Below are 24,893 nucleotides of genomic sequence, written 5' to 3'. Positions count from 1 at the left end.
AGGCCAGTCCTTCTGATGGCCCCAGTGAGGATGAGGAAATGCACCATTCTGTTTGCCATAAGTCTTCTCTGACATCTTGCCAGCAAAAAACAAAGCTACCTGGTGGCCCCAAACTCCTTTCTTTCCACGTCATTGTTGTGTATCTCTCTGGACCTCTTTTCCTTTCTTGCTGCCAACATTTAAAGTTGGTCCCTTAATAACGTTTGCCTGGCCTCTACTTCACAGCCTCTTGTGTCACCTCCTTGCCGCTGGTCTAGGAAGAATTCGGTGAGCAGTGGGTATATATTGAATGCCAGGGGCAAGAGCTGAATAGAGAAATTCTGGGAGGGAGTTTTAAAGACGACTAAGACACCCTCTGACCTTGAGGGATACTCAGCTCATGAGAGAGACACATAGAGAGAAGGAACACTTGGCTGTGAAGTGTGGGCAGGGACTGTCTGACACATCTCCATGTTCAAGTGGTTTCCCGCGTGGTGTGGGAGGGCTGCCCCCGACAACATCGGCCAGTCTGCAGGATCCATGCGTGCCTCCTCCCTTGTTGTCCCTTTTGGGCTTTCTTGGTACCTCAACACCCCGTCCCCAATTTGGACTTTCTCCCCGCACACCTCCAGCCCCTGCACACCAACACCTTTTACTGGGCCTCCCTTTACTGTGGTTAAGACAGCTTGGGGGAGTCAGAGGAATCTCCCCAGGAGGGGTCACCACCAGAGGAAGGAGGCCCAGATTCTGCCTTTTGCTGCCGTCCATTTGATTATGCCAGTCTCCACTTCACAAACTTTTAGGGATATTGCTTTGCCTAGCAAGTAAAATCTAATTTTCTTACCTTGGCATTTAAGACCCTCAGCTGTCTTGTATCAACCTACCTTTCCATTCTTGTTTTTTTCTGACTACCCTTACATTATATGTCTGAATTCTGTACCTCGGTTGCAAATACAAAGGCCTGCAGAGATCAGGCATGTAAGACAAATAAGTGAAGCAGGCTGAGAGTAAGGTATTAGGGAATGGTGGGGACTGCGGCAGACAGGAATTCCTTTACTCCGCTTTAAAAGAGTGGCTCTGTGGTTGCTTCAGCTGACAGTTGCCACATGGGAATGGGTCCAGTGTTGCTTGATCTTTAGGAGAAGATCAAGAGATTTTTAAAGAGAGGACAGAAAGCTGGATTTTTGTTGAGAATGCTCTAGACTTTTATTGTTGTCAATTTTAATTTGAACTTCAAATTAAAAAAAATGTGGGCTAACAAAACACATCTACAGAACAGATCTGTCCCTCTGATGGTTTTAGGTGGCAACCCTTGCCTAGAAGGCCAAGTTCATGCCATCTTTTCTACGACCTAGTTCCTCCACCTAGAAAGGGCTTTGTCCCCTGAAATCCTGGGGAATGTTTTTGTCCCACTCTAAACTACTTCTTTCATCTTGCTTTGTACTGTTGTTAGTTGGAAAAAGGGAAAGAACATAGATTTTGGAGCCAGACAGATCTGGGCTTAAATTCTGCCTCTGGCACTTAACGGCTGCTTGACCTAGGGCAAGTTGAGGTCCAATTTCCTGTAAAACGGAAAGAGTAATTGTATCCTTGTACAGTTGCAGTAAGGATTACAATCACTTATGCAAAGTACCTAGAACATAATAGACTTTCAGTTATCTTTTTCATTATGATCACAAGTCTTATCTCCTTTATTGGACTCTGAGCTCCTTAAGGGCAAAGACTGGGCACCTAGAACATAGTATGTGCTTAATAAACATAGGTTGACTAGTGAACAAGATTCATCCAGTGTGACAGTTCCCACCTATTTATCGGTAACATGCATCCTTATCTCAAGTGGTGTTTGATTTGACGCGCAGCTAAGACTTTGGGGGAAATACAGAAAGAAATACGGTATAAGGCTTTGATTGCTGATCTGACCTTATGTGTTTGTCTTGCCAGGTTATGACGTTGCTGGACCTGTTGCAGTTGGGCTCACCCACTGGAAAAATCCATATGCACAAGGCAGACCCACCCTCCCGTCAGATCTGCCTCTCTTCGTCTCCAAAGATGCAGGCATCCCGGTATATCACCAATCCCTCACTCGCAAGACTGAGCTGGCCACGCCTCTGTCTTGCCCAGCTTCACTGTCCATCACTCCAGTGCCTTCTTACAGCAGCAGCAGCCAGGAAACCCTGAGCCAAGACACAACAGGTAACAGTGCTATAGCTTCCCGTTGGAGATTCAGGACTCCATGTGTTTAAAAGTTCCTTCATGCATTTGCCTGCTGAATGGATTGCGTCTGCATTTCTGCTTATGTGATGCTATGGACCCCAACAATTCGCCCATGTTCACTGGCCTTTAATAGCTTGGCTATATCAGAAGGAAGGTTAGATGTGTTTAGAAATATTTGACCTAAGCGTTAGTTCTATTTGGTAAGATGTCGTCTGGAAATCAACTCTGAATCAGAATTCCAAGTTTTGGCATAGGACTTTTTGTTTAATTTTTATCCTCTATTTAGTGACAAGGCATTGATCTTGGATTACAGTCTTATATTCAAAAAAGTCATTTTTGAATACTTACCTCAGTTACTGGCAACACATGCTGCTCCACAAATTCGATCTGTGTCGTGGGTCTTCGAACCACTGCCCATGGGCCGAATCTTGGCTGCCACATGTTTTTGTTCAGCCCAAGAACTAAAAATAGTTTTTACTTTAAATGGTTGGTGTTTTAGTCAGTTCAGGCTGCTATAACAAAAGACCACAGACCAGGGAGTTCATAAAAAACAGAAATTTATTTCTTACAGTTCTGGAGGCTGGAGGCTTGAGATCGGGGTGCCAACATAGTTGGGCGAGGGTCCTTTTTTGGGTTGCAGACTTCTCTGTATCCTCACGTGACAGAAAGGGAAAGGGGCCTCTGTGGGGTCTTTTTTATAAGAACGCTAATCCCAGTCATGAGGGTTCCACTTTCATGACCTAAGCACCTCCCAGGGGCCCCGCCTCCTAATACCATCACATTAGCCATTAGGATTTCAAACGTATGAATTTTGGAGGGACACAAACATTGAGACCATATAGTTGGAAAAAATGAAAAGGATAAGAATATTTTGAGACACGTGAAATTCACATTTCAATGTTCATATATAAAGTTTTATGGGACACAACCTCTTATGTATTGTGTATGGTTGCTTTCGGGTGACAAAGGCAGAGCTGAGTAATTGTGACAGAGACAGTACGGCCTGCAAAGCCTAAAATATTTATTATCTGGCCCTTTGCAGAAAATGTTTGCTGACCACTGATCTATGTGATCTTTGGGGCTCATAACTTAATCAGGGCAAGAAAAATGTTTACAACATCTTGTCTTAAAATTTGTCACTTCCATTACACATTGAATTGTGGAAAGCTTTACTCATGCAAGGATGGCCACTTCATTGTTTTTATTTCTAAAGTCTGAGTTGGAGGTTTAAGTTATGCAAAATCTATCCTGCCCCTTTTTTTGGTTTTTCTACAGATAGAGTGCTTAGAGGTGAAGGTTTAGTTGGAGTAATGCAATGTGTAATTCCCGTTCTGGAGATAAATTTTTGAATGTTGACCTTCCACATTCACAATGACACTCAACAAGTCACAGATGCTGCCACCTTGCAGAAGTTCCAGATTATCAAGAGCAATCTCTAAAGCAGCAGATTGCAGGCTCGCTCAACGTTCAGAATCCCCACAGAACTGGTTAGAAATGAAGATTCCTGGGCTCTACCCCAGGGGATGCTGTGAGCACAGAGTGAGCTTCAGCATCTGCATTCTGCAGGCCGCTCCCTCCGAGCTTCCTCCACACACACCTCGGGGGACACCCTCGAAAGTGTCTTTGGTTAAGTGGTTGGATGATATTGCAGAGCGTTGGGGGATATTTGCATACCATTGGCTCTGCCGTGGCAAAACTGAGTATCTTTCTGATTGTCCTGATTGAATGTCAGTTGGAGAGTAGAAAGATCATGATCTGAAGTTCAAACATTTTCCATATTTAAGTTTGAAATCTCCTGGGTTTTGATGTTATCATGATTGAAAACTGACTCTGCTTGCTTTAAAAAGTTCAGTAAAATCCGAAATTAAGAAAGAAAGTCCTGCCTTTGGCCGGGGGTAGCTGCGAGGTTCTGGCATTTCATGGTAAAGAGGACTGTGAAACGGCAGCTGCCGGAATAACATTTTATCACATTTCCCTCTGAGTTGGCTTTTTCTTTCTGTTTCCATAGCGCGTCACACTCGGAAGCAATCTGATTTTTGGAGGAGGTTTCTATTTTTAACTTGTACGTTTTCAAAAACAAATTAAAAGCCCGTATTTCTCTTCTATCCTAGGAACTTTCCATTAGCAATAAAATATTTAATTTTTCCAAAGAACTGGTTTTTAATCATAATAATTTGTATACTTACAAAATAAGTCTGACACTTAAGGATATATTAAACAAGCATGGGGTATTTTAAAATAGAAAATTATAGATGCTGGTGTAGCTTCTGTAAGACTCAATTATGATTATAGGTTAATTATTGCATTTATTTGGTTTCTTATAGCAGTTTATTGATTTTAATAGTGTTTTTTGTATGACAGCTTCCAGTTTCCTATTTTTTAATAGAGTTAATTTATTTTTTATATATATATATATGTATATATATGTTGCTAGTTTGAAGAAAACTCTGAGGTAAGTCAGTTTAACTATAGCAGAATGTCCTACAAATTCCAGACTTTGCTAGACATCCCTTCATATTTCTAATCTGTCTTTCTTCTGCATAAACTTCAGGTCTGATGTAGAGGAGCTTAAAATTTGTAGGCACAAAATCACCATACAATTATTTATTGATTGGTGGAGTTTTCTCATGTTTAAGAATTCTCCAAACATATTTAAAAATCATTTTTTCCATTTATAATCTCTACAACTCTACAATTCTAGAAGCAACTGAAAAAACACTGAGTGACTAGACCTTTTGAAATTCTCACTTTATTGAGCTGTTTTCACTCTTGCCACTACCTTATTCCATCATTCCTTCCCTTCATCATGTGACTAATTTCATCGTGTGTAGAAGTTTCTTCTTGGGTTGGACTTGACTTAATCCTGTTTGCTACCTTGTGCAGTTAACAACCTGTGAAACTGCATGGTGGCCCTGGACGCAATGCTCCTTCTTGGTGGCAGAGAATGTTTTAATCAGTAAATTAATTGTAGCAGGTTAAGTTGGAAAAACAGTGTCTGGCTTGTTTTATCCCTCCATTCATCCATTTCTCCATCCGTTCATCTATCCATCCATCCAATACATACTAAATTTCCACTGTGTGTCATGTACTGCAGTAAACCCTTGGGATAGAAAATTGAGTAAAGCATCACCCCATATAAGAAGCTCAAAGTCTGCAGGAGGAGAAAGATATGTAAATCAAGTATTTTAATTCAGTGTTATAAGTCCTAAGATAGAATTTTTCACATTAGGTGATCACACACACATTTTTGTTATTAAATTATTTAATTAATATGCTATTAAAGTACTACTAATAAAGTGTTAAAATGTGATATAAAATATAACATTAAAATATGTAAGTAAAAACACATTGAGTGCAAAAGATATTATTAACTTATTTCTTCAATTAAAAGAAGATGAATTTGAGAGAACCATAGGAGGAACGTTTGGAAACCGTCTCCATCTCAGATATTCTGAGTAGGTTTGATACTCAATTTTTGCTAACCAAGCTTTACAACTTGCATCATCACTACCACACAACTTACATTTTTGGTCACTTTCTACCACCAACTGATTCTCAGCCACTCTCTTCCATTGTTTTTGGTTCCCAGCTGTGTGCTGATGACTCCAAAGTGATATTTCCATGTCTTATTTCTCTGACAAACTTTAAAGATATATTTACAACTGCCTACCAGAACTTTCAGCCTGGATATATCCCAGACATGTCAAAACTTATGTGTCCCAAATGGAACTTTCTTTTTGGTAGTGCTCAAAGCTGAATTTCTTTTTTCCCCCCCTCCTATCTTTTTTTTTGTTTCTATAAATTTATTTGTTTATTTATGGCTGCATTGGGTCTTCGCTGCTGCGCGCGGGTTTTCTCTAGTTGCAGCGAGCAGGGGCTGCTCTTCGTTGTGGTGTGCAGGCTTCTCATTGTGGTGGCTTCTCTTGTTGCGGAGCACAGGCTCTAGGCACGTGGGCTTCAGTAGTTGTGGCTCACAGGCTCTAGAGCGCGCTCAGTAGCTGTGGCACACGGGCTTCGTTGCTCCACAGCATGTGGGATCTTCCTGGACCAGGGCTTGAACCCATGTCCCCTGCATTGGCAGGTGGATTCTTAACCACTGTGCCACCAGGGAAGTCCCAAAGCTGAATTTCTCACTCTGTTTAATGGTGCCACAGCCCATCCAGACTCCCAAGCCAAAAACTGGGTGTCCTCAAGCTTTAACCCTCTGCTGGCCATCAGCCTCCACAGCCAGCTGGCTAACATGTTCATTGCCTACGTTAGAGATAGCTCTAATTCGGAGCATCCTCTCCATCCCCATGGCACCATCTCAGCTCAAGCTCTCATCGTCTCTACCGGACTAGAGCAGCCTCCCCACATCTTAATTCTTCCATGTCCTCAGGGTTAGTTTGCCAAATTCATCTCTTTCTCTCTTTTCCACTCTACCTCCCTCCCTGCCTTCCTCCCTGACTTGAAAAATCTCTATTGTTTCCCCATTGTCAGTAGAAGAAAGCCTAAACACTTTATACGTGGTACATGAGGACCTTCCTAAGTAGCGTTAACTGACTCTAGCATCTCTCATCACTCTCTGCAGATGCAGCCACACAGTAGCTACACCTAATGCTTTACAGTTCCCTAAAGATCCATGATTTTTCACATGTGCCAACTGCTTGGATGCTCTTCCTTACATTCTTATTCTAGAAAATTTATTGAAGACACTTAGCTAAGAGTTGACCTCCTCTGTGAATTCTTTCCCTTTCCCCCTCAGCATATTTAGTCATTCTTTCTGTTTCTATTGGGAATTCCTATTGACATCTTGAATTCTGCTCTTATTTGACTGTAATATAATTTTATTTTTATATTTCTTTTTATGGCTAGCCGACTAGATGGAAAGTTCTTGAGCTGAGAATTAATATCATAATCATGTATTTGTTTGGTCAGTGTAGAGCCCAGCATATAGGAAGTATGTTGTCTAGGACCATTTAAACTGCAGATTAGACACTGTTAAAGAGAGAATTAGGCCTGGAAGATAGATATGAAGAAATTCAAATGCAGTATAGAGAGATAGAAGATAGCAAAACAAGAAGGGGGAGGTTGAAATATAGAAGACAGAATGAGAAAGTCCAGCATACTTTTAATAGAAATCCTGTCTGGATTAAGAGAATAGAAAGAATGGAGAGAGATAGAATATTTTTAAAAACACAGCTGCTGAGAATTTCCCAGAATTGTTGAGAGACACAAATCTTTTGAGTCAAGAAACAATGAATGCCAAGAGGAATAAGTAAAATTAAATCCACATATAAACATATTTTGGTGAGTCAGCAAAAAACAAAGAGAAAAATCTTAGGAATCTGAGGGAAAAAACAGATTTCCCGCAAATAATAAACAATTGAACTGAGGATAGATGTTCCAATAGTAATTATAGAGGCCAAGAGACAGTGCATCGATATCTTCAAAGTGCTGAAGGAAATAATGGTCAATTCAGAATTCTGAAGCCAGCCAAATGATCATTGAAGAGGGAGATCATCATAAGAACTTTTTTTGGAAAAGACTGGGAAAGTGTACCCAATGTACACCTACTGTGAGAATGACTGAAAAGCCTATTTTAGCAAAGAAGGAACTTGAGCCTAGAAGAAAGGCTAAGATGATAGAAATAATAAGAGGAAGAAATACATTCTTAATTTAAAAAGGTCCTTCTAGAAGAATGGTTTTCAGCCAGGGACGATGTTACTTCATGGGTACATTTGGCAATGTCTGGAGGTATTTTTGGTTGACACAGCTGGGCAGGAGGTATTACAAGCGTGTAGAGACCGGGAATGCCGCTAACCATCCTGCAATGCATGTGACATGATCCCATGTTCATCATTAATTCTTAACACTGCTTCCTCCCTTTGAGTTTCTCTTCCTATGTGTTGTACCTTGCCCTTGCAATGGGCCCCCACCTGTATGGCATTTCCAGGGCTCTGCTCTCTCTGCTCTGTCTGGGGCTATCCTTGATAAAGTATGTCTTTCACACTTTTGATTTTCCCTTTTCTATGTTTCTTTGTGTCCTTTAACTCTTCTTAAATTGTATCTCATGCTGCACCTAAGCCTTTTCTCTTGTTGTTCACTTATACCAATTTCTCAACCTTGATACTATTGACATTTTGGGCTGAGTAATTCTTTGCTATGGGGGGCTATCCTGTGCATTGTAGATGTTTAGCAGCATCTCTGGTTGCTACCCACTGGTTGCCAGTTGTGACAACCAGAAATATCTCCAGACATTGCCGAATGTCCTCTGGGTAGGGGCAAAATTGCCCCCAGTTGAGAACCACTGACTTATACTAATTAAGTCCAGTTCTGTTCTCTGGACTTCTGCTTAGTGGGAATAATCTGATAATCTAATCATTGAGGTAGGGTACATAGATTATAATGACTTTTACCCTATATTTAACAAGAGCCTTTTGCAATCTGTGCCCTAATCAAAAACATGGAGGGAATTCCTTTCCAAAGAGGGAGGTTTTCCCCCCGAGAATTCAGTTAACACCTTTGATACTTGTCCATCAGCCCCCCATATACAGTCCTCTGAAATTATGTCATAAATCAGAGCTCCTCCATTTGTGTCCAAGAAGACCAGTGACAATTTCCCTGCGTCTACATACACAGAAATAAGCTAAAACTCATCACTTTTTTCTTGTGCCTTCCTTCCCCTGTCTCCTGTGTCTCACAAGCTTCACACAGTGGTCTCTTGATAGAGCTGGGTTTTAGAAAAAGATCCTAAATGAATTCCATACATCTCGTATGGATTTTAAAGATGATCCTCATTTGTGAAAGGGAAAGGAGATGTGAAATGACTATTCTTTGTTCCTGATCAATGATCATTTCCCAAGAGCCTGTCTTGTCGTTGGGATGGAAGATGTTCACTTACCTTTCCTAGTGACCTCGTAGGGCATATCAGTGCTTCTGCATGTGCAAACTTTGAAAACTGCTAAATGCCTGAGGTGTAGAGTACCTGGGAAGTGATACCCTCTTAGTAGCACGAATTCAATTTCTTTCAACAAATCGTGACCAGATATATTCAGAGTGGATGCCAAAGGAAATAGGGGGGAATTAAATTTCAGAGCTAGGGTGCCACAAAAAGTGACCCTGCAAGTTGAGCTACTGATATGACCAGGAGATGAGAGTAGTTTGACCCAGCCAGGAGACAGGCATGCTCCCTTTTAGAGATGCCCAGAGATACTCATGGACCTGCCCCACTCGCAGGGGCACGCCCAGCCAGGCTAAAGCCAAAATTTCTGCTTCAGTGATAGCTCAGCTGAATTCACGGTGCAGAGTAATGGAAAGGACAGCTACCCTCTACAAAAAAACAGAACAGTATAAATGAGACACAGTTGCTAAACCATTATATATACAGTGGGTTTCTTGTAGACAACATAGAGTTAGATCTTGTGCTTTTATCCACTCTTATGATCTGTCTTTTAATTGATATAGTTAAACCATTCACATTTAAAGTGCCTATTGATATAGTTGGGTGAATATCTACCATGTTTGTAACTGCTTTCTATTCATTGCATTTGTTTGCTGTTTCTTTTTTCTTCCCTCTTTCTCTGCCTTCTCTAGTTTTCATTGAACATTTTTCATGATTTTTAAAATGGAATGGGTACCTACCCACTTATCTCTCTGCCTTTAAGATTTCTCCTTTTGTCAAAATGTCCCTGAAGGGGTATTTCAACTTTAATTGTACGTGGTGGAATAAGTTTCCTGGTAAAGTTTATATGGAATGTGGGTATCATGGTTAACCTACTAATGTTAGGAAGTAATAATACGTGAAACCACTTGTCCTGGTTTTCTGGAAGGTGATTTATGGTTTTCTAGAATCCTGGCTGAGTAGAAGATGTCACCCAGTAGAAGGGCAGGCATTTGAGTAGAGGTTGTTCAGGTGAGGAATTGGTGTTCCAAACATCGGGACAGTGTGTGGAGACTGATGCTAGAGCAGCTGGGGGTTGTGTCCTTCACATTCAAGGTCGAGCACTGAATGCCTTATACATAGAGATATTGTTACATGGGGTGGTTGGGTTCTCTGGGACTATTACTCTGGTATTCAACTTTTTTGGCATTCCATAAATTAAATAGCATTTGTGAGGGGGCCCAGAATCTTAACCACCATATATATACCACTTCTCTGACAAAAGCTGAGGTTAGTTGGGGACCACCTGCACTTTAAGAACTGAGAGGATCATTGGAAATGTTTATTTGACAAGAGAATTGGCTAAGAGAAATAAATCACTGTGCTTTCTTCAAGTTTCCTAATTTCCCCTTCTTCTCAAATTTGGCTATATCCTTCTTTTCAGAATTCAAGATCATGTCCTGTCATTTAATTTCTGATTCTAGCACAATCCTGTTAATCTCTTTTCCAAGTGTGGTGGTTATTTAGTTTTAGAAGACTGAAAGCATCAGTGAATCAGGGAATGATTAATGGCACATGAGGACAAAGTCAATTAGATGATGCAGCTGTGAAGTTGCTTGAGGATTTCTGATATAAGAAACTGAAAAACTTGATTTAAAGCTGTATTAAATCTGATTTGCAAACGATAATATATTTTAGAATCAAAAGGCATTAAAGAGCTCCAATAAAGTCATCCATTCATCCAGTCATCCAGATTCTTGTTAGGTGAAGTGTGGTCCTCTAGAGATAAGAGGGCTTGAACTGGGATTAAGCAATATAATCCAAAAGGGGCACATCTGAGGGATATTTTGGAGATAGTTTCAGTACATCTTGGTGATTAATGGATGTGGTATGTTGAGTGAGTGGATATTCCACGTGTTTCCAGTTAAGTTAAAATATAGTACTGAAGCTTTGTTGTGTAGGCCAGTTTTCTCTAGCTTTAATGTGAATACAAATCACTTGGAGATCTTGTTAAACTGCAGATTCTCATTTAGCGGGTGGGTGTTGGGGGTGACATTCTGCTTTTCTAACAAGCTCCCATGTGATCGTTGTGGAACTTGGAATTTAGTACGAGATGCAGATAACAATATTACACCAAAAAATGTATGGTTACCAACAGGCAGGTGCTGTGAAGGAAAGGGTTCTTCTTAAAGATCCTTGGAAATATTGTTTTTTATCAAAACATGTCTCTGAGTTCCCAAAACAGCGCTCCATAAAGACATTTGCTTTACCACCAGCTGTAAGTGGGAAGTTTGCTTATACTGTGTTAGGGGAAAATGATTGACCTGTGTGGTATAAGTGTTCTAACTTTCTCATAGACATGGTTTAGATACAAAAAACCCAGCAACCATAGTACTGCTTGAGGGAGGAATTAGTTAGCTTGGTTTGGGTTTCCTGGGAGATAGATTCTGAGCCAGAGATGAGCAGGTAAGAAGTTTATCAGGGAGAGCCCTTGGGATCAATGTGTGAGTGTATTTGTGTGTGTGGGCGGGGAGGGGAGGTAAGGGGGAAGGAAGCAGGATTGGGCAGAGAGAGGATTTGCACTGTGATGATACACACAGGCTTCAACCCAACGCATAGGGAGATCTGGAGCTGGGACGGCCTTCAGAATTGTCCCACAATGGGGCTTTTGTACCGTCCCATCACTGCCTGGATGCAATCTGCTACAGGGAATGTGTGACCTTGAGAAATTCTCTTGGAGGGCAAGGGCCAAAAGACAGAGACTCAGCTGAGAGCCATCAGCACCAATACTTATAGCAGCTGGGGAGGTGAGACGGCGCATACAGCCTTTGCTACATCAGCTGATTGAAATGAAGGGATTAAGAAGTCATAAATGGGAAAGGCAAGTTGGCTGCGCAGTGGAGTCCTCAAGCCACGGGTATGGTAAGTCCGTAGATCTCTGCGGGAATGGGGAGGCGATGACCGGTAACTTGTTTGTTAAACTGAGTCCTGAGTTGAAGTAGGTTAGGATTTTTGAGTTGTGGTTCATCAGAGTTCATCCAGTGGGTTTGTGGACACCAGCTGCCTTGTAAATTATTTTGAAAGCCAGGAACACATAGAGCAGAGGTCCCCAGCCCCCAGGCCGCACAGCAGGAGGAGAGTGGCTGGTGAGTGAGCGAAGCTTCATCTGCTCCCCGTCGGTCCCCATCGCTCCCCCCTCCCCCGTGGAGACATTGTCTTCCACGAAACTGGTCCCTGGTGCCAAAAAGGTTGGGGACCGCTGACATAGAGGATCAGGGCTTTGAATTCTATGGGGAAAGAGGTCGTGCATCTGGGCAGATTTTCTCAGCACCCAGTTTCAGGTTCAGCTTGTATTTCTCGCCAGCAAAGGGGCACCTAAAGGATTGGGTAACACCCTTCTGATGACTGTGTTCCTGGTTAGGAGGGTGGGAATTTGGAAGCTTTGTACAGCCACTGTCTTTTCAGCAAAATAAGGATACAACTGGTTTATGGTTGTAACCAGAGAATGGGCAAGTTCCCTCCAGTTTTCTCATCCGACGTCGTGTGATTCATGTTCATTTATTCAGCGGCTGTTCCCAGAGTGGCTAGCATGGGCCAAGCACTGTATTTAGGACATAGGCTGGGCTCCTTTCTTGTTGGAATGACAGTGGAGCGGGCTAGTGGATTAAACAGATATTAATCACACGTGTAAAATTTGATTAGCTTAATGAAGGGGAAAAAACCCACTATTATGGATTCCGCGCGGGCGTTGTTGGCTGGGGAGCTGCGCAGTCACTGGCCAGGGACGGGATCCGCGGCTGAAAGGCCGCCTCGGCGCCTCCTGGGGATGCGCTGGGTGCTCCGCGGAGGCGGCGTCGGCGGCTGCAGGGGACGAGCTAGCGCCTGAAGCCCGTGGAGCCCGAACGGCGCGCACAGGTAGAGCGGACGCGGGAGCTGGGGCCCCAGGGCCGCGCGCTCACCTGGGCGGCGCTGTGGGACCCGGGCTCCAACAGCGAGCGCAGCGCCTACCCGCCCCAGCAAACAAACAAAAGCAAGACATTGTCAGGGGGTAAATCAAGAGGGGGTTTATTTAGATTTGGAAACGGGTAGAGACTGAGAGTGTGATAGTAAGTTGAGAGGTCTCAAGGATGTATTGGAGCTGGTGAAGATTATAATGAGAATGTGGGCCAGGAGACCAAGGACCTGGCTTCTCTTCCCAGTTTGGCCACGTATCAAGGTACCTTCACACGAAGGACTTAACCTCTTTGAGCCTTGATTGCTTCATCTGTAAAATAGTGCTGTTATGAGACTCAAAGGAGATGAAATAGACAAAACGTTTTTTTAATCCTTTTTGTTACCGAGTTCAGTGAATTGTAAAATGCTATTCAGCTACCTTGTCTTAGCTTGTGGCTTTCAACTTTTTCTTTTTCACCGCTACCTAGAGTAAGAAATACTTCCATATTGTGATCTACCACTACTACTTTTTCTTCTTCCTACTCTCTCTCTCTCAACTGAAAAAATGTTTCAGGAAATAATACTTATCCTCATGTGTTATGTACTCTGATATTTCATTCTTTTCCCCCAAAAGTGCTAGTCGTAATCCATTAAATTGATGCCATTGCCTACTAATGATTGCAATTTATAATTTGAACAGTATTGATCTAGATAAGACGGTAGTACCTCAGATCCTCTGAAACCATATTAAGGTGTCAGAGATAATTTTTTTTTTTCTGGTGTGTGTGTGAAGTCTGTTGTACGAGGAAATTATTTCTTTTTGGAGACTCATCCTTAATGTTCTTTAAAAGTCATCTGACGCTTATGGCAATCAGGCTGTCTCCCAGCGTCGGTAAAGCTGTGATCCATTAGAGGGGCTCTGTGTACCCTGAGGTTCTCAGTGTTAAGTCAACAAAGAACTGTGGCCAAGGACCCTGTATCAGTTAGCCATTACCGCAGTAATACCGCACACCAAACAACCCCCAAACCCCCAAAGCATACCATGCCGAGCGTTCACGCATGCACCCGGGATGAGGTAGCTCTGCAGGTCTTGCCTGGGCTCACTCAGTCTCCTGGAGTCGACTGGCTGTTGGCAGATCCAGGCTGACAGCAGCTGGAGCAGCTGGGATGTCTCAGCTCTGCTCCACGAGTCTTTCATCCTCTAGTAGGCTAGTCCTGGCATGTTCTCGTGCAAGAGGAAGCTTTGCAAGCTTCTGCTGGGAACACATTAGGCAGTATCACATTGACCAAACCATGCCACGTGGCTGAGCCAGAGTTAAGGATGGGGCAGAATGTGTCTCAGTGGGAGAGCACTGCAAAGTTACATTGAAACAAGATGTGGAATTGGGCTGTGAGAAACTCTCATTGGCTCCGATTCTTTATTCTTCGCTGTCTCACACAGGATCTCCTTGACTCAAAAGTGGCCCTTTGCACAAGTAGGTCTCAAATCTGAGTCCTTGAGGCTATTTGCCTAAAAGATGCTGTCCTCATATGCTGGTTCAGTTGTCTTCCTTTTACCTAAACTTCCTTGTAAAGCCCCCTTCTCTTCAGTGTAGGTCATCTTAGGAAAGTAGATGTTTGAGGAGTGCCTGCCCTGCCAACATAGGAGATACGCCTCCACCTGCCTGAATCCCAGTTGTGGGCATTATTTAGATTAAGCCACAACCCACACCATAGTTTTTACTCCTGTTTTCTCCAGTTTTTCCGAAGAATATATACCATTGTAGTATGGTATTTTTGAGTTGATTCATGAAGCTGGATATCTAAATGAGAGATACTTTAATGAGTAAAGTTAGTAACAGTCTATGTCAAAATATTGTATTTTGTCTCAAAATTTCCCCTAAGACTTAGCTCTGAACTTCTAGCTGTCTCTTAGCGATCCCTGCTCTCGAGCTCCCACAAGCACCTGTCTAAACCACTTCTGTGTTTCCTGTTTCAGCAAACTACATCACTATCCACCCTCTTCCACAGAGTGAAGAGTCATCGTTAACCCTTCACTGACAGCCACTATCTATCAGCTCTTTTTCTCTTGTGAATAATGGCTGGCATCATTATTCAGCCAGACACTGGAATTGTTCTTCGTTCGTTTACTTGGCCAGGTTCTGTGCTAAGAACTGGGGATGTGAGAGTGACTAAGACATGATACCTTCTTTTTGAAGCTTAGTATCTAGTCAAGAAGGAGAATTGTCAACACATAACTCACAATGTGGAGCTATGAATAGAGCATCCTTTCTTCCTACATCTAACTGCTCATCAGTCTTGCTCCTTCTGCCTCAGAAATGTACCTCAAACCTACCTCTTCATTCCTGTGGTCATTTTCCCTTGAATGGCTCAGAGCTTTCTGTTCTTCTCAGGGCTGGGGCAGTAGCCCTGGTCTCCCTGCCTTCACTGTTTTCCCAATCTGTTCTCTCTTCCCTCAGCCACTTGATATCATTGGCTAAAACATGGACTCAAGATGCCATTCCTTGGCTTGAAAACCATGAGAGGGTTTGGTTGTTGTACAGTAAGTGGAACATAGAATTATCATATAACCCGGCAATTCTGCCCCTTGGTATATACCCAAAATGATTGATAACAGGTGTTCAAACAAAAACTGCTACACTAATGTTCATGCAGCACTGTTCACAATAGTCCGAAGTGGAAACAACCAAAACGTCCATGAACTGATGAATGGATAAACAACGCATATCCATGCAGTGGAATACTGTTTAGCCAGAAAAGGGAACTGAGCACCGATACAGGCTGCAACATGGGGAAACCTTACACATTGTGCTAAGTGAAAGAAGCTGGACACAAAAGGCTACATACTGTATGATTCCATTTATACGAAATATCCAGAAAAGACAAATCTATAGAGGCAGAAAGCAGGTTAGTGGTTGCCAGGGATTAGGGGAGGGGAGAATGAGGAGAGATTGCTTAACGTGTGTGGAGTTTCCTTTTGGAGTGATGAAAACGTTCAGAAACGGGCATGGTTGTACAACATTAGGAATAGACTAGATGTCTATCATGGTAACCCTTACGTGTGTTTTTACCACAATAACGTAAATGTAAAACAAATTATCAGGGTTCCCTGACCAGCGATGGTTCGAGTTCAGATTTCACAGCATGTAGTTCATAGACCCTCATGGTCTAGCGCAGCCTGGCTTACTAGCTTTGGTCCTCCCAAGCATCCTATGAACCAGCATCCTGCCTTTGCTTATGCTGGACTCTCACCTGGGGTGCCCTGTTCTTACTTTTCTGCTTGATGAAATTTAAGATCTGGCTTAAATGCCATTCTTCTATGAGGGCTTACCCATGTTCCACTGATCCTTCCTCCGTGTTCCCATAGCACCTTATTCAGATCATTAACCACAGTGAGTCATAGTCAAGTGTGTATCTTCACCCTGCCAGGTGGTGAGTGCCATGCAGGCAGGGAAAATGTCTGATTTGAATTTGAATCCCTACGGCCTTGCACAGGATGCGATACTTACTAGTTCATGAGTATTTATTGCATTGAATTTGGTTAAGGCTTGATTACTGTCTTGGTTCTGCCCCTAAACTAAAGCTGTACCTCTAATCCTTAAGTTAAAACTCTCTGTAACAATCACTATACTTTGATTGCAATCATCCTTGATTATCTTCCTCTAATTACCATTAATTGACTTAACCATATCGAATTTCTTCCTAGTTTACTAGCACCTGCTCAACTAAACTGTTTGTGTTTTTTTGGTAATTCGAGCACTCGCTTTGCTTTCACCTGCCCTCAAATTTCCTGATATTGCAGCTAATAGTCTTACCTCCCTTTCCTATGCAGATAAGTTCTTTGAAAACTTAACATTTCACCATTTTCTGTTTTCTAGGAAAATTGTGACAGAGGACAAGTGTTTTGCTATTTCATTAGAGGATCATTTTGTCTTAGAATAGCATAGTTAGCAAAGAGGGTCGGAGCGATACAGCATCAGGAGAAATCTGGTAGTTTTCCCCCACTTAATTGCAAGTCAGGGCTTCTTCACGTGTTATTATTTTCTCACGCGTTGGATATCCTTTCTTTATTAAATAAACTGCAGCAACAAAGTTAAAGTTACATCTAAGTGAATGGGGATATTTTACGTTATCCTTCTGTACTGCTAGCACTTTTCCCCAGTTTTATTGAGATGATTGACATACAATGTATTGGTTTAAGGCTTACAGCATAATGATTTGATACATATAGAGCAAAATGATTACCACAATAAGTTAACATCCATCAACTTACAAAGTTACAATTTTTTCCTTGTGATGAATTTTTAAGATTTATTGTCTTAGCAACTTTCAAATATACAGTACAGTTCAGAACAGTAGTCCCTCCCCAATCCACGGGGGCTATGTTTCAGCACCCTCAGTGGATGCCTGAAACCACAGACAGTACTGAACCCTACATATACTATGATTTTTCCTGTGTATATATATACCTATGATGAAGTTTAATAATTAGGCACAGTTAGAAGAACAATAAATAATAGAGTAATTATAACAGTATACTATAATAGTCATTATATGATCGTTGTCTCAAAATATACTCACCCTTCTTGTGACGATGTGAGATGATTAAATGCCTATGTGATGAGATGAAGTGAGGTGAATGATGTAGGCATTGTGACCTGGCATCAGGCTACTGCTGACCTTCTGATGGTAGTCAGGAGAATCACCTGCTTCAGGTGATCCTGGATCATTGAGCTATGATGATATCGATGGTTGGATGGCAGGAGCAGATGATGTTGATGGTTGGGGATCCTGGGGAGGACAGAGTGGGACAGCACGAGATTTCATCACGCTACTCAGAATGGCTTGCAACTTAATACTTATGAATGGTTTATTTCTGGAATTTTTCACTTTATATTTTTGGACCGAGGTTGACCACGAGTAACTGAAACGATGGAAAGAGAAACCATGGAAAAGAGGGGACTGCAGTATTAACTGTAGTCACCATGCTGTCCATTACATCCGAGAATTTATTTCTTGTAATAGGAAGTATGTACCTTTTGACCATCTTGATCCATTTCCCCCACCCTGTACCTCTGACAACTGCCAATCTTTTCTGTTTCTATAAGTTCACTTGAAAAGACTTCTACATGTAAGTGAGATCGTACAGTACTTGTCTTTCTGATTGATTTACCTCACTTAGTTACGCCCTCAGGGTCCATCCATGTTGCTGCAAGTGGCAGGATTTCCTTCTTTCTCGTGACTAAATATTTCATTTTATATGCATGCTACATCTTTATCCATTCATCTGTTGACGGACCCTTACTCTGTTTCATATCTTGACTATTGTGAATAATGCTACAAGGAACATGGGAGTGCAGATATCTTTTGGAATTAGTCTTTTTGTTTTCTTTGGATACATACCCAGAAGTAGAATAGCTGCATCATATGGTAGTTCTATGTTTAATTTTTTTGAGGAATCTCCATACTGTTTTCCCATAGTGGCTGCACCAACTTACATTCTGATCAGCAGGGCACAAAGTTTCCCTTTTCTCCACGTACTTGCCAATACTTGTTATCTCGTGCCTTTTTGGTGATACCTGACACCTGTTAGAATAGCTCTCTCACTGTGGTTTTGATTTGCATTTCCCTGATTAGTAATGTTGAACACCTTCGCATGTACCTGTTGGCCATTTGTATGTTGTCTTTGGGAAACTGTCTATTCAGTTCCTCTGCCCATTTTTTTAATCAGATTTTTTTTCTGTTGATTTGTATGAGTTCTTTATATATTTTAGATATTAATCCCTTATCAGATATATCATTTGCAAATATTTTCTCCCATTCAGTTGGTTGCCTTTTTATTTTGTTAATGCTTTCCTTTGCTTATAGTTCAATGTAGTCTCAGTTATCTTTTTGCTTTTGGTGTCAGATCCAAAAAAATCATTTCCAAGACCAATGACAAAGAGCCCCTCTGTGCTCAAGACGTTTTATGGTTTGTACTGCTAGCCTTGAATTTTAACATAGTATAGGTTGCTACAGAAAATGTTTTTGAGTTGTTTTCCTCATTTAATTTTAGAAGGGCCAATATTTCAATATTTTGTGTCCTAAAATACCACTTTGGAGCCTTCCTACATAAAAAGTAGACTAGTAAAGATTCAGGATGAAACTAAAGTGTCACTTTAATTTGTGTACATATCATTTTATAATGTGATTTAATGATGGAACAAGCATTGACCAGGAAGCCCAAGTTAACAAGAGATAGGAGAACAAGAAATTAGGTGATGACTCTTCTCACTCCTCCCCAATATTTAAGTTTTAAAAAAAAATCTGCCTCATATCTTGAGGGAAAATTTGCTATACAGATTGAGTTGTACTAATTAAATACTTTCATCGTTTGGCTGAAACAGAAGAGGAGCCAGAGAAATCTGAGTTTTCAATATTGTCTCATCATTTATTTTCTATGTAACTTATTTTAAAATAAAGCAGGGATAAGAGTACCTACATCGTGTGTTTTTGTAAGGATTCGAAGAGTCAATCAATTTAAAGCCCTTAGAATAGGGCTGCATGTAATCACTGCTATTTTCATGATCATAAATCTAGTTACGTATGTACCTAATTCATCCAATGGGTAATGGGCACCTCCGTGCCTGCAGAGTGCAAAGTGGTGTGGATGTAAAAATGATGGCCTCTTTGGCGCTTCCAGCAGAGACAATAATTTCACACATGGTTATAATTCACTAGAATACAGTCATCTCTCATCACTTTCTTCCCTCACACCCCTCATTGGGTCTATGTCTGCTCTTTATAATAACGGATCCTGTCCCTTCGGCCTCTTCAGGGACTTTTTCAGCTTCTTTCCAATTAGTGTGTACATTCCCTCAAGTCCTACATCCTATAAACAAAGACAAAACCCAGTTCTCGATCTACAACAAAAATGAGCAAACCCAAAATACTAACAAAACAAGCAAAACCCAACTCTTTAACTCTAGGGTGCCCTCTAGCCACCGCTCTCCACCCCTCTCTTCACAGCCGACTCCAAAGAGAAGCCTGCATTCGTTCTCTTCCCTTTTCACCCCTTTCTTCCCTTAACTGCATCTGACACCTTCACCCACTCCTGCATGGGCTATATTAAGTCATCAGTGAGCTCCTAATCACCAAACTCTGTGGGTATTTTCCCATCCTAACCTCTCCCTGTCTCAGTAGGGTATTTCAGCTCTTGGGAGATCTCCGTGTAGCCCGTCAAGCCCTGGGTTCTATTCCACTTCTACTCCTTCACTAGACGCTCTCTCTATGTCCTTTAAATATCAATGTAACCACAGAGTCTGCCCGTTTCTCCTATTCCATCTGCGCTTGCTGGTTTGTAGCCACTACCCCATTTCACCTGTGATCTGTATTCTGTATTGTAGGCTCAAATCTCTTGCCTGACCTTTTCTGACTTCTTTCTAGACATATCCATATAGATGTCCCACAGGTACCCCAATTCAGGTAAACCAAAACCCTCTTTTTTTTACCCCAAATTCTTTTTCTTCTGTATTTTCTGTCTTGATGAATGTACCCAGTTGTCCAAGCCAGAAACCTAGAATAAGCCTAGACTTTTCTGTCCTTCTCCCCACATCCTGGTAGTAAGCCGTGTTGAATCTATCCTTATTCCCACTCTCCCTGCCTTGGTTCAAACCTTGTCACTTTTTTTTTATAAATTTATTTTTTGTCTGTGTTGGGTCTTCGTTGCTGTGCGTGGGCTTTCTCTAGTTGCGGTGAGCAGGGGCTACTCTTCGTTGCAGTGCGCGGGCTTCTCATTGTGGTGTCTTGTCTTTGTTGCAGAGCATGGGCTCTAGGTGCGCAGGCTTCAGTAGCTGTGGCATGCAGGCTCAGTAGTTGTGGCGCACGGGGCTTAGTTGCTCCGCCGCATATGGGATCTTCCCGGACCAGGGCTCAAACCTGTGTCCCCTGCATTGGCAGGTGGATTCTTAACCACTGAGCCACCAGGGAAGTCCCAAACCTTGTCACTTTTGTCTGGACCAATATGTTGTCGCTAGTCTTCCCAGGAGTATCTCCAAACCATTTTCTTGATACTATTGATGATATGATTCTTTTTTGCCCTATTACACTTCTTGCCCAACTACTTTGATCAATGTGTATCTATTCTCCACTCCCTCAAGTACTACAGCTTTTACTATAAAGGAAAATAATAAATTCAACACTCAAAACTCCCTTTAAAAAGGAAAGGCCAGAAAGTATCGTGAGGATTACATCATGCCTGGAAATGTCCTAAACGAGACACTCTGGGTCAGCGATTGGCAGTTGAGGGCCTTGCAGTGAGCCTTTCCTCCTTCAGCGTTGAGTTCATCTGCTCTGAAATGCTCTGACCCAGAAGTTCACTCTTCACGGAAAGACTCTGACCCCAGATTCACCTGCTCTCGGTCCTGGCTCATTCAGGAATAGAATAGGGCTGACATTGAACTGTACTTGGATATGAGTTGTTAGCACAGATGGTGGCCTCCGTGTGTGATGCTTGCCATGTGACCGGTGTCTGAGAGCAGATGGGTGCCTTCCTTCTGCACCAGCTGACACCTGAATCCTCCTCAAAGGCATAAAGTACAAGTGGAGTAAGGCGATCTGGAGCCGGCAAGGCAAGGAGTCACATGACAGCGTTCTTTCCTCTCGGGCAGGAGCTTCTGGGTGTGTGTCCTAAGGCCAGATCTTCAATTTTGTTTCCCATAGGAGACATGTTACTCTCCCAAGTTTTGATTTAATAATGACAGCTGCCACTTATATCCCTGTGAATAGTTCACAAGGTGCTTTGCTACGCATTATCTCACTTGATGTTCACACTGAACATCACACTGAACACGTTGGTTTCCTAGGACTGCTGCACAAACTTAGTGGGATAAACAACAGAAATTTATTCTACCTCAATTCTGGAGGCCAGAAGTTTGAAATCAAGATGGCAGCAGGACTGTGTTCCCTCTGAAAGCTCAAAGGAGCAATCTTCCCCTTCCTCTTCCAGCTTTTGGTAGCCCCTGGAATTTTTTGGTTTGTGACAGCATGTCTCTGCCTCTGTCTTTATATGGTCCTGTGTGTGTGTTCCTCCCTTCTGTCTCTTGTAAGGACACTGTCACGGGATTCAGGGCCCATCCTAAACCAAGATGATCTCATCTTGAGATCCTTACCTTAATTACATCTGCAAAGAACCTTATTCCAAATAAGTTCAGATTCTGAGGTTCTGTGTGGGGATGTATTTTAGAGGGCACTCTTCAACCCACTGTGGATAGGTGTTAGTATACTCATTTGAGGATGTAGAAACTTAGGGTAAGTGTTTTGCTCAGACACATCGGAGCATGGACTCAAACTTGAGTCTTTGGACACCAGATCTCACACCTTCCCACTGGGTCATGTTAGCCCCCAGTCTCTCAATATGTGGGTATCTTTGTGCAGCAGGAGCATTGCTTTCCTTCCGTGTGTTAAGCACCACTGCAGTCTTGTGAGCTGCGTGTATCCTTGTCAAATCAAGAACAGACCAAATTGGAGCTTTCCTACTGTGGCTGAGACTGGAATGGGGGAAGAGTGAGTTAATGATGGATTCCTGGCTCAGTCATTTCTCTCTGCTTTATCCTTCTCTTTCCTATGTCTTCAGGACCATCAGCGAAGTGTAGCTGCTAGAGTTGTGTGGTCAGTGTGGCTGAGCTGACTGGGCAAGGACTTGAGACCCCCTCCGACATGCTGTGTCCCTCCTTCCTTGGGTGACAGGCACCTATACTCCACACCTAAAGCTTGAAAGGAAATGCAAATGTAAACAACGTTTTCAGTTTCTCTGTACACTGCTGAGGAAGGTCAGATGAAGGTCAAATACAGGTCAAGGTTGTGGGGTGGAACACCCCAGCATCCTACTGCTGTCCAGGACCTCTCCATTGGGCCTGTCCCTCTGGGATGGCTCTCTTGCTCCAAAGCTTTTCCTTTTTTTGCTTCCTGTATAAAGACTTTCTGGTCCCATGTGCCATTTTTCTGAAGGATTTTTTTCTTGTTTATTTAAACCTTTTATTATGAAATATTTCAGACGTGAAAAAGCATAACAATATGATGAAAGCACATACCTATCACTTACCTGTGAAGACATCAAATATTACTGATACGTTTGAAGCCCTCATGTACCCTTCCTGTCCCTACAGAGGTAACTGCTGTTCTGAATTGGGAGTTTACAATTCTCATGCATTTCCTTACATTATGACTTCATTGCCTCTATCCCTACATGACACAAAATCTTGATCCCAAGGGAATACAGAGCTTCTTTAGGCTTTGAAGGCCATTTGGGGTGACATTTAGGGGAAAGATATGGGGGCTAACATTTATTGAGCACCTACTACGGACTGGTTCTGTGTCAGGTGGTTTCCATGCACTCTCACTGACACCAGCCATCTGCATTTGGGCTCATTATCCTTGTTTTACAGAGATAAGTAACTGCCCCAAGACCTAAAAGCTAATAGCCGTTTGCACCATGTTTCTCCTCAAATTGCAGTTCGTCTCTTAAAGCAGAGTGGTGAGGAGGGTGCTGGTCTGGAACACTCGGTATGAACTGGCTGTGTGACTCTGAATGAGCCCCCTGACCTCCCCATATCTCTGAAGTGAGAAGTATTGAGTCAATCCCTAAGAACTCTGTTTTTTAAATTCTAAACTCTCGTAAAGACATAGATATAAATGCTTTCACCCTGTGGAGTTTTACCAAAGGCCCTTTCCCCTCCAAACTCCCCCTAAGACATTTAGCTGGACACTTTCCTATCACTTTGAAGTCCTTTCTGTGGTACCCACATGAGCCTGCAAAGCAGTATATGTCACCTTGGGCCAACCCCTGAGAGGTGAGAAATGTGAAATACTCCAGCTGCCCTTCCCGTCTTTCCTCTCCCTGTATACCTCTGGGCTTGTTGAATGGTGGAGTCAAGGTGGACCAAACTCATCAAGGTTGAGCATGGTCTCTCCTTGGTGAAGAGAAACTTCAGGTAAGTTTAAAGTAGGCACACTCCTGATTCTCTTCCTATGCTTCTCTGCTTTCTCTCTTCTTTCCCTCTGCAAGTTCTTTACAAGAAAGATCACTAGGGCCTTTCTTGATGCCTTTTGGCCACTTAAAGCCAAGCCCACCTTTGCCATATGCTGCATCCCCTCTTCTTTTCCAACTCCTACCTGTATTCTCTCCTCACTCCACTCAAAACTCCATTTTTCCAGCACAGGGGTCCTCAGTGGTGTAGGAAGCAAGGCATTTGTCCAGAGGGCATGCATGACTTTGGCCCCAGGCCCATGTCTTGTCCTTGGGCTGATTCCTGCAGGTCCTTGGCATCAGGGTCCCCAAGGCCACCTCCAGATTCATTGATTCACTGGGAGAATTCACAGGACTCAGCATATAGTCGTGATCACAGCTAAGATATATTTTGATGAAAGGATACAAAGCAATATCAGCAAATGGAAAAGAGATGTGGGGCAAAGTCCAGAGGAAACCAAGCGCAAGCTTCCAAGGGTTTTCTCCCAACTCCTGTGTGGAGTTGCACAGGATGTACGTAACTCCTCCAGCACCAAATGGTGACGACGTGCGTGAAGTGTTGTTTACCAGGGAAGCTCATTAAAGACTTGGTGCCTAGGGGGTTTTTTTGGTCACGTGGGTACCCTTTTCCTGGCATGTACCAAAATCCCAGACTCCCACAAGGAAAGCAGGTGTTCAGCGTAACCCACATTGCTTGTACAAACCGAGGCACAGTGAGCCATTGTGTCAGAAAGGAGGGAACCCTCCTGAGGTCCAAGTTTTCAGATGCCAACCAAGGACCAATAAGCCTTTCTAAGGAAAGCAACCTCAGGCCTGCAACGTTAACTCTTCTCTGCACAATCCGAGTCTTCCTTCTCCAGTTCCTAAATTTTCAGTCGCTGACAGTTTCTCTTCCCCGTC

General features: G+C 42.6%; 1 protein-coding gene across 1 annotated transcript in view; it reads left to right on the top strand.

Annotated features, from left to right (window-relative positions):
- The window catches only part of ANO4 (anoctamin 4), a 440,366-nt gene that overhangs the window by 21,193 nt on the left and 394,280 nt on the right, over positions 1-24,893 (top strand). Inside the window, exon 3 of the mRNA XM_073789215.1 lies at positions 1,921-2,172. Coding sequence (XP_073645316.1) covers positions 1,921-2,172 — 252 coding nt within the window. The remainder of the gene's footprint in view (positions 1-1,920; positions 2,173-24,893) is intronic.

This window comes from Tursiops truncatus, chromosome 11 (assembly GCF_011762595.2).
Source record: "Tursiops truncatus isolate mTurTru1 chromosome 11, mTurTru1.mat.Y, whole genome shotgun sequence".
Taxonomy (NCBI): domain Eukaryota; kingdom Metazoa; phylum Chordata; class Mammalia; order Artiodactyla; family Delphinidae; genus Tursiops; species Tursiops truncatus.
This window is presented reverse-complemented; position numbering and strand designations above follow the sequence as displayed.